The 17,522-nt window shown below is 27.4% G+C and overlaps 1 protein-coding gene across 23 annotated transcripts in view; it reads left to right on the forward strand.

The window, feature by feature from the left end:
* Window positions 1–17,522, forward strand: part of Phcl-1 (pH-sensitive chloride channel 1) — a 235,531-nt gene that overhangs the window by 117,103 nt on the left and 100,906 nt on the right. For 15 of the 23 annotated variants that reach the window (XM_072910072.1, XM_072910075.1, XM_072910076.1 and 12 more), the window contains 3 exons: window positions 4,146–4,298; window positions 14,229–14,293; window positions 14,434–14,654. In XM_072910072.1, the coding sequence (XP_072766173.1) occupies window positions 4,146–4,298; window positions 14,229–14,293; window positions 14,434–14,654 (439 nt within the window). Of the gene's footprint in view, window positions 1–4,127; window positions 4,299–14,228; window positions 14,294–14,433; window positions 14,655–17,522 lie in introns of all 23 variants that reach the window. The other 8 variants (XM_072910084.1, XM_072910087.1, XM_072910090.1 and 5 more) reach the window with 2 other exon arrangements.

The raw sequence follows: 17,522 nt of genomic DNA on the forward strand, positions 1-17,522 counted from the left end.
CACGCACACGCACACGCACGCGCGCACACACACACACGCACACACGCGCACACACACATGCACACATGCACGCGCACACACACGGGGGGGCAAGGGGGGCCTTTGGCCCCCCTTCTCGCATCCATCCCGTCCACCTCACTTCACGTAAAAAGTTGCAAACCCATATAAACTTTGCTTTACTTGCAACGTACATGCGAAGCGAGATGAACGGAGTAGGTGCGGGAGGGGGGGCCGAAGGCCCCCTTGCACCCCCTTGTGTATGTGTGGGATTCCAGTTAATATATATGTTTGTAAACAAATGTGAAGGACCGAGTATGCGTAGTTTTATGTTTCCATTTAATACATCGTATTTAGTATTCTCCATTGTCATAACTTCTTCAGAAAGACTTGCGCTGTCGTAAAAACATTTGTACATACTATCTTTGCACTAGTTTTGTTGATTACAATAAAAAAATTTGAGTTTTCTTTGGGGTAGTACTTATGCATATTTACCCAATGTATATATATATATACAGGGTGTTTGACAACAAGTGGAACAAAATTTAAAGAGTGATTCTACATGATAAAATAAGACAAAAATCAATAATAACAAAATTATTATGGAGATTTCATTTTTAGTTATAAATATTTAAAAGTTTGTGTATAAGGTATCTAAAACTTGGTAATTTGCTGCATACTTTTAGGTCACAGAGTACTTTGAGAGCGATTCAGTCAATGTAGCCATGCCAAAAATTTTGCGGATTGCCATGCTTTGGACACCTTTCACGCAAATTTTCAAATATTTATAACTAAAAAACAAAGCCTCTATCGCAATTTGTTATTCTTGATTTTTGTCTTATTTTATCATGTAGAATCACCTCTTAATTTTATGCCACCAGTTGTGGAACAGTCTAATATATATATATTAGGCTGTTTTATATATATACATATATATATATATATATATATATATATATATATATATATATATATATGGGGCATTCCATACGAAAACGACCACTTTTTTCCGCGAACATTTTTTATTTGCTTTATTTTTTTATGTTTTTGCACTTATTGAAAGTAGTTTCCACGATTTTTTTTAGATTTTTATCTCCATCCATACTCGAGTTATAAATTAAGAAAAGAAATTAATAAAAAAAATTCAAATAGTTATTACTTTAAGAAGAATAAAGATATTGGCATTTATCAAGTGGTCATTTTTTTTGTTTTTGAATGTAGTTATTGAAAAAAAATATTGAAAAAATTTTTTTAAATAATTTGACATTGTTTTAGTCAATTTTAATCGAAATTATTTTTTTTTCCTTAATGAGACCCCTTCGATTTTTTTCTAAAAAATTGATGACATTTTAGACTTAAATACAAAATTTTTGAGCCATGAGCGAAGAAGGGATTCAAATAACTTTGATTTTTTAAAACCATTTTGTGCAATTTTTTTTTCGAAAATTACATTTTTTAGTTTTTTACATTACTCTGATAAGAAAAAGAGTATACAGACATAATAAATACTTATTCTAAAATATTAATAATACAGAAAAAAATTTTAGTATTTTTTAAAACTATTTTTTCGCTGTTTTTCTCAAAAATAATGTTTATTAATTTCTAGAACGACTTCTATCGAAAAAGAAGCTTTGCAAATAAAAAATTAATTAAATAAAACATATTTTATTAAAAATTATAACACAATAACATTTATTTTTTAATAATTTGAATAATTAATTATTTATGGAATTTATTATTTATGGAATTATTAATGTTAAAGGATTTTCTCAATCTACTAATGTAAAATCTTATGAAATATTTAAAAACACAAGAAAACAAAGAAAAAGAAAAAAAAATAAATTAATTATTTTAATAAATTATTTAAATTATTAAAAAATAAATGTTATTGAGTTATTATTTTTTAATAAAATATGTTTTATTTAATTAATGTTATTTAATTAATTTTTTATTTGCAAAGCTTCTTTTTCGATAGGAGTCATCTAAGAAATTAATGAACATTATTTTTGAGAAAAACAGCGAAAAAATAGTTTTAAAAAATATTAAAATATTTTTTTCTCTATTATTAATATTTTAGAATGAGTACTTATTATGTCTATAAATTCCTTTTCTTATCAGAGTAATGTAAAAAACTAAAAAATGATTTTTTAGAAAAAAAAATTGCACAAAATGGTCTTAAAAAATCAAAGGTATATGAATCCCCTCTTCGTTCATGGCTCAAAAATTTTGTATTTAAGTCTAAAATGTCATCAATTTTTTAGAAAAAAATCGAAGGGGTCTCATTAAGGAAAAAAAAATAATTTCGATTAAAATTGACTAAAACGATGTCAAATTATTTTTAAAAATTTTTTCAATATTTTTTTCGGAAACTACATTCAAAAACAAAAAAAATACCACCTGATAAATGCCAATATCTTTATTCTTCTTAAAGTAATAACTATTTGAATTTTTTTTTATTAATTTCTTTTCTTAATTTGTAACTCGAGTATGGATGGAGATAAAAATCGTGGAAACTACTTTCAATAAGTGCAAAAACATAAAAAAATGAAGCAAATAAAAAATGTTCGCGGAAAAAAGTGATCGATTTCGTATGGAATGCCCTATATATATATATATATATATATATATATACAGGTTGGGCCAAATAACCTGTGACAGGCTATTTTCTCCGAAACTATTAAAGATATAGACTTGAATTTTTTTTACATTAAATGACACATGGGGGCTGATTACTTGGCGCGTAATAAAATTTTTTGGGGGGATTTTTAGGGAGACAAAAAGAAGATACCCCTTATTTTTTTAATTGAATGGGGTACGTTTTTTCTAAATTTTTAGGTAGCTTTTATCAAATTAACAACATTTACTTGAAATATTATTTTTATTTTTGTACTGTTAAAGAGTTATGAAAGATTTCAATTTGATTTACAGGATACATTTATTGATGTATTCTAAGTTATTTCAACCTTGTTTACAAACATGTTTGAATTGAACATTGAGAAGGTAATTTCTTCCACTTAGTTGTCAGTGTTACAATGGAAATTCTGTCGTAGATTAGACGTGAAATTTGAGGCCCGAAACAATCTTCGCAAACGCATTAACATGTGTTTAGAAGCTCGGGGACACCATTTTGAACATTTAATAAAGTGACTTCATGTAAATACTGATAATTTACATTGTACATTTATTTCTCTAGTTACTCTACATTAAGCGCAAATTTGTTAATATTTTGAAAAGAAATTACCTTCTCAATGCCGAACATGTTTGTAAACAAGGTTGAAATAACTTAGAGTACATCAATAAATGTATCCTGTAAATCAAATTGAAATCTTTCATAACTCCTTAACAGTACAAAAATAAAAAAAATGTTTCAAGTAAATGTTGTTAATTTGATAAAAGCTACCCAAATATTTTAAAATATGTACCCCATTCAATTAAAAAGATAAGGGGTACCTTCTTTTTGTCCCCCTAAAAGTCCTCCCAAAAAATTTTCCTATATGTAAAAATAAAAAAAGTTCAAGTCCATATCTTCAATAGTTTTGGAGAAAATAGCCTGTCACAGGTTATTTGGCCCACCCTGTATTTATGTATATAAGTATATAGAGTATAGATATATGGAAATAATTTAAGAGAAATAACAGGATAACAATAATTTTGTAAAAAATTCGTGAAAAGTTATACTTGGTAAAAGGATGGGACGTGGGCAAGGGTTGTTTGGTGTCATAGAAACATATACACTGGAAAACTTACACAATTCTCTTCTCACAATTACTCTTAAGAACACTGTTTCCCATAAACAGTCGCATGATTATACCTTATACCTATCAAACACGTCACAGTTACATATTAATTAAGAGTATATAATACATGATGGAAGAAATGGACTAGAGAGAGAGAGAGATACATATGTATATACATAATCTGAAATAAGCTATAAAATTGTCTTCTACATTGAATAAAAAATATAAGCTGTACAAATCAATATCCAGCCGTAAGTGAAAAATAGAGAATACAAATCTCAGTTATCCTAACCGACTTTTTTGAAACCGTACGGTTTAAATGGAATAGATGAAGAATCTAATTTTAAATGGAATAGACGAAGAATGCACAAAGTGAGGATAAGACGTGCGCAGAGCTGTTGGGTGTTACAGATGCTGATTTCTGCTGCGGAATGCGATGGCCTGGTGACACTACCGGCTTGACAAACCAGTCGTCGATCTTCTCTAACGACCTCGAGAACCAGAACAAGAACCAGAACAATAACCACTATACGTCGCACCAATACCTTCGCACTCACCTTCGCGGTCCGTCCTTTAAATTTTATTTCTTGTTACTACCTAATATCATTTACTTGAAGTTAATTCATCATTATCATGATCTGTTTATCAACTTAAATTGATCTACGCAGCTTATTCAGTACTAACTCAATTTTCGATTCTATTAAAAGAATCATAAAATATTATGACTTATATTATTGAATCTTTAGATACAAATTTACTTACTAAACTTATTAGGGATTATAAGAAAATATTTTTTGTAAAAAAGAAAAATATTGATATTATTGTTTATATGTTGATGCATATTTTTCTATTTACAAATATAATAAATAATAATAAGAACAATAATAATAATAATTGTTTTATACATACAACAGAGCATGTAATTAAATTTTCATAAATTAAATTTAAATTTTAACAAAGTTTAGACACAAAATTTGAAGAAAAGTTTTAAAATCTAAAATTTAAAGGAAACAGTAACACTATATTTTATGATTTGGTACATACTTTTCTAACTACTATATCTACATATATTTTAATTTAGTTTTAGTTAGAAAATAATCTGATTCTATATGAAAACCATTTTTTAATAAGAAATAATCAAAATATTGTACTTTAGGAAATAATCGCTAACATTGTAATTATAACCAATTGTAAACTTAATTAAATAAATAGCTGATATACAATTAATTGGAGTACTGAATGGGACGTGCGTATCGATCTTTCTCGATGGTTTACAGGTCGGTCAGGTAATATACATACAAATATGTCTCGTATAATATACATCAAAGTTTATTTAATTATATTAATAAATTAAACATTGTGATTTATTTTTTAAAAAGGTGTTATACTTGCAGTTTTGCTAACTTTTGGTTAGAGATAATTTAATTTTAGATCATTTATAAATTTTTATTTACATATCCAATCTATTATATTCAAAATTTATTAACTTTTAGAAACTGGAAAAATTATTTTTTGCAATTTGTCTTAATTTTTTCCTAGAATATTACACATTGATATATATATATTTAATATTATATTCTAAATAAATAATTTTAAAATATGTCAATAAAGAAACTTATCCAGTTTTTAAAGGTTTATTATTAAAGTGTAGTAAAAGTTGATTTAATTGAAATAGAAAAATCACATTAAGAATATCATTGACGTATCAATGTCTAACTATTCTCGAATGCATTAGTAATATTAATAAACAATTGAAACATATTGTTGACCTAATCTTCGCCATATAGTTTTAGCATTTTAGATATCTTTTAGCCATATATATATATATATATATATATATATATATATATATATATATACAGGGTGTCTCAAAATGACCGTATCACCTCTCGGGTGCAGGTAGAGCGGGTTAAATGGAATAGAAAAGTCCTGTGCCATTTTGCGATTTTCAGAATAATTATTGAGAAATTAATTTAGAAAGATCGGCAAATCCGGCGCGAGTATTAGCCCGCTTGCAAAAAAGATGGCGAGAAGGACGGCCTACCACAAAAAAGATGGCGAGAAAGACGGCCCATCGCTAGGCCGGTCGCTAAATAATAATCGTTAATCTATTGTTCTTATCAACGCTTCTCGTCTATGCCCCTGGTAACCGCGAGGCAATGGCGCCTATTTACGCCACGCGCGCTTAGCGACCGTCCTTAGGGCCGTCTTTCTCGCCATCTTTTTTGCAGCGGCCTAATACTCGCGCCGGATTTGCCGATCTTTGTAAATTAATTTCTCAATAATTATTCCGAAAATCGCAAAATGATACAGGACTTTTCTATTCCATTTAAGCCGCTCTATTTGCACTCGAGAGGTGATACGGTCATTCTGAGACACCCTGTATATATATATATACATATACAGGGTGTCCCCGAATTGGCGGATCAACTCTCGTGGGTAGATAGAGCGTGTTAAACTGAAGAAAAAAATCTTATATCATTTTGTTAAATTCACAATAATTAATGAGATATAAATTAATAAAGATCGACCAATCCGTGCCAGTATAAGCGCGCGGCGCGAAGAAACCTCCCAGTTGTTACTTGATACTAGACGCGCGGCAAGACATAAACGCAGAACGCACTGTACGTCTCTCTTTCAGTACCCCCTTTGTACGTCCGTTGTACAGCGCTCCGCCTACTGTCTCGCTGCGCGCTTAGTATCAAGAAACAAGTAGGAGGTTTCTTCGCGCCGCGCGCTTATCCTGGCACGTATTGGCCCATCTTTATTAATTTATATCTCATTAATTATTGCAAATTTAGTAAAATGATATTAGACTTTTCTCTTCAGTTTAACACGCTCTATCTACCCACGAGAGTTGATCCGCCAATTCGGGGACATCTTGTATATATATATATATATATATATATATATATATATATATATATATCTGTACACTCACATGCATACCAGGATAATTAAAAATAAATAAATAAGACATTAACAATAATATAATTATTAAACTATTAAGGAATGATAATATATTCGATGTTTAATTATAATTATTACAAATCTTAATATTAAAGAAAATATAAATATTAAAAAAAAGATATATACATGATTGGTACTATGAGCTCGTGTCTGTGGGACTGTGATTTGTGATGTGTATGTTTAGTTGTGGCAGCGGACCTTCCCTCTCACTTTGTAATCATCATAAATCATTTTTCATTTATTACATGTCTCCTGACTTCATGATATGCTTAGATATTATTGACACTTCGCTCATTCGCATATAAATTTTCTTACATGAATAAGATATAATATATTTAAATGTGTGTGAAATACTTTCGCTATATTAAAAAATATAAAAGACTAACTTCCTATAATTATGCTTTGGTAAATATGTATAAAAGATTACACTCGTTACTTACTTTAATTACTTTGATTTTTATATATATGATAAAAAAAATAATTACTAAAGAAAAAAAAGACAAATAAAAGCCAAGGCGCGGTAAATACAGCGCAAATTTTTTTTTTACTTTGTTATAATACACAATGTTTAAAAAGTATACATTAATTATATACAAACGTTTCGCACGATTTCCATTTTCAACGAAACAAAATATATTGAAGTTAAAGGAATGTCATATACTAACGGTCAAGATGACATGAATATAAACTTTAATAATTCGAAATAAATAAGGCTCCAATATTTACAAACACATAATTATAAACTTGGCAATGAGAGCCATGCGCGGATGTTAATGCGTAAAATTTCTTTAGAAATTAATTCTTCCGCGAAATTTGAATCGTGCACAGGGCATATATTTTATAAACTTTTATATTACATACACAGAAAAAAAGTAAGTGTTAAATCAAAACTTATATACTCATATGAACGCGTTCATTGTTTCATATATTCGCAACAATTTATAATCTTCTTAGAAGAATTTAAAAATCTTAAATTTCGACAATATTATAATCTTATTTCAATATTACAATTGTCATTTCAAGAATAAAATAATTATTTTAACTCTGAGAAAATTATAATCTTCGATTTGGACATGTGTTATTTTCTATCCAACATTTTTTCCTCTCCATTCAAAAAAATTATTCTTAAATAACAAGAATATATTTTTCTCGATTGAACTGTATAAAATGTCTTCATCCAAGCAAATTTTCTTTGTTTAACCCAATATAATCTCATTTCAAGATTTACATTTTGAAACTAAAGATATTGTCAAAATAAGAATATTCTTTTTTTCTGTGTACTCAATAAACATACTCATAACCATAAAAATTATAAACTGGATTATTCCGCGGTAATTTGATGAGTGCATTCCCTCCTTGGTATAGCAGTATACATCAAGATATACATTAATACATATGTATCAATTGGTGATTTAACATATCAATCATAATATCTATAATTAATCCATTATACATATAATCAATTATATGTCAAATCATCGATCGATACACATGTGTCAACATGGCGTTTTAATATGGACAATTATTTTGTCCAAACTGTAAAAGTTTTGATGAGTCGTTTCTTCAATTATTTTTTTATGTTTAAATAATGCAACACCTCATAACGATTAGAACCACAGATAGTATGTGCTTATCAAATTACTGCGGAGTTTTTAACAAATTTTTTTCATTTTGAGTATATTTATTTCGTAATATTAATTGTAAATTTATATATGAGAGCGGCGCATTTTCGCATAAAACACTCTTTAAAATTCGTCATTGTTCAAATAAGTAAAACTAGAAAAATTTGTTGTATATATAAATCGATAGATTTTTTCTGCTTTTATTAATGATTCTAGTTTAAGTGGAAAATTTCATTTAGTCATAAAATATAAAATTACAATTGAAAAATTTAATTAATCTTTATTGCAACTTCTCAAAAAATATTTCGTATCCAAATATTGAAACTTGGAAGCTTTATAATTCAAAAAGTTCTTAATGAAAATACTTAATTACAGCGTTTTGAAAATTTCTCAAGGTAAATTATAAAAATATACAATAAAAAGATAGGTTTCCATTTAAGAAATTGAAAGTGACCTTCACGTGATCTTCAAACGACTATCCAAACTCAAACCAATGACACTATCTAATATCCTTCTTGAAACTGTACAATTATTGTCGCAAACATTTTTTTTGCTATAAAAAATAAAAAATGTTTTGAGGGAGAGGTTAAATTAAAATAAGACACCTATATGTATGTACAAAATTTCTATACAATTTCGTAAATGTAGAATTAAATTAATAAATTAATAAATATGCAATGCTTGTTTTAATACGTTTCATCTTTTATTAAACGTTCAAGCACAGCTATTATTATATATTTTTATATACATTTTTAAAAACATTTATTATTATTTCTAAAATTACATTTCCCTAAGTTTCCTGGTTAAATAAACATTGTTTTCTTTTTTATTTCAACTTCAAATAAAATAGCGAAATATGTTTTATAGGTCCCTTTTATGCAAAAAAAATGGCGATTTTTTCTTCACACTTTCTCTTTTTAATATCTTCATCAGGAAAAACTTATCTTAAACATTGTAAAAACTCCTTTCTTCTTAAACTCTTATAAGTGTAAATGAAAAATAATCTTAATTTTCTTTTTAATAGATTTATCCATATAACTAACAATTATTTTTTTACATCTTTATAGAATTTTACATTTCTAGCATGACACGCTAATTTATGAATTTCAAAGTCATTTTCAATATGCAACAATGTTTATTATTATTAACTGATTTAAAATAAAAATCGTTAAATTTTATGAAAATTGTCTATTAATTTTTAAAAGAATTTAATATTTGTGTTTATTTGCATACAAATCATGTTATTTAAATTAACAAAATAACGATAACAGGAACTTGAAGTCTCTTCACCAAAAGATACACAAAAATATATAAAATCTCAACAGAAAAACAATAAAATAAATAACAATAGATAAAATCAAATTTAATTAAAAATATCAGTAAAGTACTTCAAAGTAATATGTGTATCTTAAAAATCAGAAAAATTTGCCACGTGATTCAATATATTTCAAAATTTAACTTTCTACAATATATATGAAAATCAAAATGTGATAATTTTTAGATCAGATATATCCTTTTATGCATATTTACTGATGCTTTTATATAAACATAAATGTACATACATAAACAAGATTTTACAATTACTAAATATTTAAATATCCTGAAATGAAAATAGCATCAATAATTTAATACAATAATATTAAATAATATTTGTCATCATAATTATCATTATAAATAAGGCTCAAAATTGGCCAATGAATATTATGTATAACGTGTTTAGATACCATAACTACATTTACGTATGTAATAAAATTTATTACTTACTATTTTACTTTGATTTTCAAAACTTAGCTGAGATTGATTTTTATTGCAACGCTTAATTTCTTACGTATCTTCATACTATTCACGTGAAACAAACTCATATATATGTACAATAAAAGTCAATATTAATTGATTTGTAAAATCAACAGATGACACTTCTCAATATGTGTGTAAATATAATAATTATGAGCAATTACGAATTCTATACAATATTTTATTGATAATTATTAGTCTATTTTAATAGTTTATAACTCAAAAATTTGATTTTCATATTTTTATATTTATCTTGATATTTTAAAGAAATTTTCGACTTTATTTTATTTGCAAAATAGCTATTAAAGTATTGTAATTTATAATAGCATTGTGATATTATTGTATAAATACGAGATTCTCTCTCTAGAATTATTTCACTCACAGTATAAGTTAAATAATTTGAATAATTATCTCAATGAATAACAATACTAAATTATTTCAAGAATGTCTTACTGAGAAAATAAGTTTCTCAGATTCTTCTTTATGCACTGCATATTTAATAGCGGGTAATATTTTAAATTAATTCTTCATGAAAATTAATATTTTTGTAGAAAGATCCAATATAATTTAATTACGAAACAACAGACGCGTTAAACAATATGGATATCAAGAAACAAGATTCGATATATTTGAAATAAGGTAACACGCGATGTAACATGCCGCTTCCATCAACCACAAACGTAACAAGTTAGAATCGATCGTATTACGGTGCGGCATGAGAGTTGGTCGCCAATCGCAGGATCTACATTCCAATGAAGCTTGACTTTCGTGCTCGATGCATCGATCTATTAGTGCTCACTTCGTCATGTACAATATGTCGTTATTAAGAACCGATGTCGACGTGTTCAGGCATTAGCAACATGCATCGATGTTTTTTTATTTTTAATTCATTATTTTTATTGTATATATATACAGGGTGTCCCAGACTTACCGAATCACCTGTTAATGGTAGATTCCTGAGGTCATTTAGAGACGAAAATCCTAATACCAAAATGTCGAGGCTACAATAGTTTTCAAATGGTAAGAGTTTAAAGTTGACCAATTAGCATGACAAAACTTTGCGTGCTCAGGCACGTCGCATATTAAAAATGCCACCGCACTAAATTTAATTATCGACATTGAAATATTGATAAATTATGTATTTAATTTATTGTTAAGTTATTGTTATGTAGTAATTTATTGTTATTAAAATAATTTTATAAATTTATCTTCTTCATGTGCGGTTAATAAATTTCGGTATTAGAATATCTCCGCAATGACAGAAAATTCTCGTAATTCTGCGCGCAACATCGACATTGAATTTAATTGGGTGGCTACGAGGATTTTCTGTCATTGCGGAGATATTCTAATACCAAAATTTATTAACCGCACATGAAGGAGATAAATTTATAAAATTATTTTAATAACAATAAATTACTACATAACAATAACTTAACAATAAATTAAATACATAATTTATCAATATTTCAATGTCGATAATTAAATTTAGTGCGGTGGCACTTTTAATATGCGACGTGCCTGAGCGCGCGAAGTTTTGTCATGCTAATTGGTCAACTTTAAACTCTTACCATTTGAAAACTATTGTAGCCTCGACATTTTGGTATTAGGATTTTCGTCTCTAAATGACCTCAGGTATCAATCCATTAACAGGTGATTCGTAAGTCTGAGACACCCTGCATATATATATATATATATATATATATATATATATATTATGTGCGATTAATGTGACCGTCTCATGACTAATATAAATATCAACATTAAAATTAGAAAATGATAAATTATATGTGCTCTTTAATAATATTCCTTTAAAATATAAAAATGTTATACTAGTAAAATTAATTGCTTCTCTTTTTTCTTTATAAAAACTGGTACTCTTGAATATTATTTTATCTTAAAAAATTACTTTATCTTAAAATACAAAGCGGGCTTATACTTTATATTTTATATCTTCTAACCTAATGTATATCTTTACTTCTCGCAGTAAACAAGTTTGTCTTAATTGTTTATATGTGACGACGGTCAAATCGCTGGTTAAGACTCGAGTCCTTCTTGAGAGATTGAAACATTTGTTTGAGGATGTATTATAAAGACAAATTTATCCGTAAACACATTCGTAGCCTTTAAATGAAATATATGTTATAGTAGATAATAACGCCCTTTTATGTATTATAAAAAATTGTTGTTTACTTTTTTATTCTGACTAATGAGATGTTTGTCTAGCATTATACAGTTTTTGTCAGATAATAATGTAGTACCACCATAATTGTTATGAGTTTTTTAACATTGTGTTGTGTAGTAATTTATATATACACAATTTTCTAGCAAGGTATATAATTTTCGCAAGTATTCTATAGGTGATAGGAATGATTAATCATCAGATGGTATTGTTGATCGTTTTCTTTAATACATTCTAGGCAAACTAGAGCACTTGTTGCAGTGTCTTATTGATCAAATGCGCTTTAAATCAATAGAGACTTTATATATCCTAACAGGATGAATGTGTAATCAACAATAATTATTTTGGAATAAAACTAATCCGAGTCCTAACCACGACTTCAAGCTTTTTCCCAAATAAATAGCAGCATGTGCACAGCATGGCTCGAAAAAAGCTTTCAGCATATTCCTAAAGAGCATCAGCTTATGTTGCTATATATATATATATATATATATATATATATATATATATATATAAACACATAGACCTATACAATATTTATATTTTACATGTTTACAATTGTATGGAATTTGCATCGGACAATTTCCATGCAATGAAAAAATTCTACACCGATCGATCTATCATATTGTATTATATAATATCAATTGTTTAATATAAATCACGAAATATGATTTATTTTAAGTTATTTCTTCTAAAATATAAAGAATATAAATTTTATTAAATATGTACAATATAACAATATTTAACTGATAGACCAACCTGCTAGAAAAAAATGTTCGTTAACGTAATATGAATTGAGCATAAAAAAAGCGTTGCTGAATATTTTTATTATAATTACAATGTGTAATATATCCGCGCTATCATATTCTTTTTTTATATATTTGACATGTTAATTATATAATGCATATATTATATATATATATATATATATATAAAATACAGCACGAAATATTGTTAAAATATTGCATGAATATTTCAATAGTGTGACAAATTACAAATATTGCAGTAATATTGTGCAAATATTATAAATTAAAAATTTTATTGGAGATATTACAAAATATTACTTCTATATTATAATGCAATCACATATCTTTTGTTAGTTTATTTATTTACTGTTATGTGACGCAATATGTGTTATCTATTCTGTATTCAAGTTTTTTTCATAAGAGTACCTAAAGCCTGCAAAAAACACAACTAGTAATATTAAATATATTTTTTTATCAGCTTAATTTTTGAAACAATCCTACAGGGAATTCAGATATGAAACTAATTGTTTAAAAATCGGACAAATAAGTATTATGCAAATAAGAAATATTCTGCAATATCTTGTATTCACGTTGCAAAAATATATATGCAATGTGACTTGAAATATATCAGCATCGTTACAGATTTAGTGTACAATATAGTTCGGGAGCATTTGCATGTAATATTCCAATTCTGCAAAACAATATTCTCGCAATATTCCTTAAATATGTCGTGCTGTAGGGGATATATATATATACAGTACCGGCCAAAAATATATCACCTTTAATATTTTTGAGTATAATTTTATTCAAAGTGCATGGATATTTATAATATCATAATATATGTTTTGATAGTAAATACAACTTACCGAATAAAATATTTTTCATAAAATAATATAAAAACTTAATTTTAATAATATAAAAAATTAATTTTATAAGTAAGTAAATTAAATTAAATTTATGTTCAAAAATCCTAAAGGTGATATATTTTTGGCCAGTACTGTATATATATATATATATATACATATAATATACATATATTATTCAAGTTGCAAAAATATGCATATTATTTTATAACAAATAGTATATAATAATATAAAAACAAATATTAACACTTTGTACAACTTAATGATCGATCGGATAAACGAAATGTAAAAACTAAAGTCCTATTTGTTTATTGTTTCAGGAACATTGACTGTGAATGTGAGCGTGCTGTTATTAAGTTTAGCTTCTCCAGATGAATCCAGTCTGGTAATATAATTACATCTTTTGTGTTCTAGTTTAATAAAAAATAATGAATGAGACTCACACTTTTATAATCTCCATATATAATCATAAATTATAATAATTCAAATTACCTCAATTATGTTATTGTCTAATCCTTTTCACAGAAATACGAAGTGGAATTCCTACTGCAGCAACAATGGTACGACCCACGATTACGTTATAGTAACAGATCCAGATATGAATATTTAAATGCGATTCACCATTACGAAGATATCTGGTTACCGGATACGTATTTCATAATGCATGGAGATTTTAAGGATCCTATCATTCCCGTTCATTTTGCCCTGCGGATATATCGCAATGGCACTGTCAACTACCTTATGCGGTACTATATAACACTGATATATTTTAAATTAAATTTTCTAAACATAAAATATATATCTCAGTTATAATATATATATATATATACAGGGTGTCTGGTAAGTCGTAAAAAGTCTTTCGTGTACAGATAGAGCGGATCAAACTGAACAAAAAGGTTCTGTATCGTTTTGCGTTTTTTGGAATAATTATTGAGAAAATAATTTAAAAATATCGACTAATTTGTGTCAATATCCAAGAGTCAATTTTGCATCAAACGGCTGGTGTGAGCGGATGCACTGTTTTGTTGTGCACTTCTTCAGCGATCTGACGCACAATTTTTTCGTTCACCCTCAAAGTGTGTACTAATTTTCAAAGAGATGTCCCCGGATCTTCTGAAATCAGTTCTTGGACTCTGTTTATGAGTTTCGGCGTCTTGTATTTCTCTGCCGCTTATGTATCTTTTTTGTTGGGAATAGATTCGTCTTCAGACTTCTCTAAAGCCGTATACTTTTGTACAATGTCGTAACTGTTGATCGGCGGTATCCGAAGAAATTAATTATTTTAAGCAGTATCCGTCCAGCGTGAAAGCTTTCGATTATCGCTATTTTTCGATTAAATTCTGCACTATGCAACACGTGTTCCGTTATTTTTTATTTACGAACTTTTTACCCGTATATGTATATGTCTACATTAGTGACACGTAGCGCATCTGGCGGAATTATAATATAGCCAAAACTTCAAATCGAATTTTGTCCGAATTCTAGCGCCGCACCCTGTATATGAGTAAAATAGTAAATATTATTAATTCAATTCAAATATTAATGATTCACATTTTGAACTGCATGTGGGAAAGGCTTCTGATTATAATATATCATGTAATATATATCACGTAATATATTCACTTTTTATCATTCTTTTACTTTTTACATTAAATTAGAACTATTAAAATAGAGACAATGATAAAGTCAATGATAAGTATATATTTTAATTGTTATTAAAGTGAAGGTTGATACATATATGGTATATATATGAAAATTTAATAATTTGTTTAATAAACAATATATTAGTCTGATTCTTGCTTATCGCGTACGTTCTTTCGTGTTTAATATTTCACGGAGCAATTATACATATATATACATAGATACATATATGTATGTATACATATACGTATATATATATATATATATATATATATATATATATGTATATGTATATATATGTATATATGTATACATATATGTATATATATGTATATATGTATACATATATGTATATATATATATATATATATATACAGGCTGTCCCACCTGGAAGTGGCCACCCTCTTTTATCTTTTAAATTAAAAGAGATACATATCAAATATGTATAAAATTAAATGGCCTGAACTAAACTTTATTGTGAGTATAGTGATTGATTACAAAATTCATTTGTATTGAAGAACGGAGAGGTATGCATAATTTTTTTTATAATAATGTAGATATTTTGATATACTAAAAGTTGTAGCACTGTTTGAAACGAATACAACGATGTATAATTTAATGTAAATATTTTCCATATTATACGAGGTTTTCCGGCTTGAAATATCGCGGGCGACGTCTACTATTTCATTTTCAGTCCTGCGATATGGCCAAATTCTGACTCGTGCATTAGTAAAAAAATGACATGACATACGTCAATTTCTGAAAGACGGAGCAAAATGGTACGGGGAGTGAAGCTCTTGCGGGGAGGGATCGTCATCTTGATTGGCGACATTAGTACTGTCATCTTTCGGTATTCAACTATATTTTTTAGCTGATTTAGGATAATAGTTGATAAAATGAGGAATAACATATATGTTTTTTATTAATTATTTATTTTGCTTTAAATAAAATTATTGAACATATTGAACATGAAATTAACACCTATTAACATACCTATAACCCTTAAATAAAATTAATTTATTTGTCATAAAATACAATTAGTAAAAATTATAATTTTAAAATATGTTAAAACACGATTTTTTTATATTGCGAAAAATATAACACATTCATCTGATTTAAGTTATAGACATTTTTATAATAAATTAATTTTATTTAAGAGACAATAATTTTATATATACGTTATTATTTTATATGTTTATTATACATATATTATTTATTATATATTATTTGTATGTGTTAATTTTAATATAGGTATATTAATAGGTGTTAATTTCATGTTCAATATGTTCAATAATTTTATTTAAAGCTAAATAAATAATTTATAAAACATATACGAGGTTTGTTCAAAAAAAAGGTGATTTTTCAAATTTTGCGGGCTATATACATTCGATTTTCGAATTTTTTTTTGTTGTGTTGGTACACATGTCCCCAACATATATTAACATTATCAGCCATTTTGCATTTTTAGTTTGTTTTTGACAGATATAAAGGTTAGACGTGTTTTGGTGTGCTTGGCAATTTTTTGCTATCGAAAAAAATGGATCAAAGAATCTGTATTAAATTTTGTGTGAAAAATAAAATGAAGTGCTCCGACGCACTTAAAATGTTGACTGTGGCATTTGGCGAGTCTACTTTAAGCAAAAAAAGTGTTTATGAGTGGTCAAAAAGTTCGGTCAAATGTGAAGGTTTTGCTCACTGTTTTCTTCGATTACAATGGCGTGCTGCATCGTGAGTTCTTGCCAGAAGGTCGTACGGTCAATAAGGAATATTACCTTGAAGTTATGCGCCATTTGCGTGAAGCAATACGAAAAAAACGCCCGGAATTGTGGAACAACCAGTCATGGATAATGCGCCAGCGCACACGTCATTGCTTGTTTGTGATTTTTTGGTTAAAAACAACACCGTAATCATGCCTCAGTCACCGTATTCACCGGACTTGGCCCCCTGCGACTTTTTCCTGTTCCCAAAACTGA

The sequence above is a fragment of the Anoplolepis gracilipes genome, unplaced genomic scaffold, assembly GCF_047496725.1.
Source record: "Anoplolepis gracilipes unplaced genomic scaffold, ASM4749672v1 Contig19, whole genome shotgun sequence".
In the NCBI taxonomy this organism is placed as follows: domain Eukaryota; kingdom Metazoa; phylum Arthropoda; class Insecta; order Hymenoptera; family Formicidae; genus Anoplolepis; species Anoplolepis gracilipes.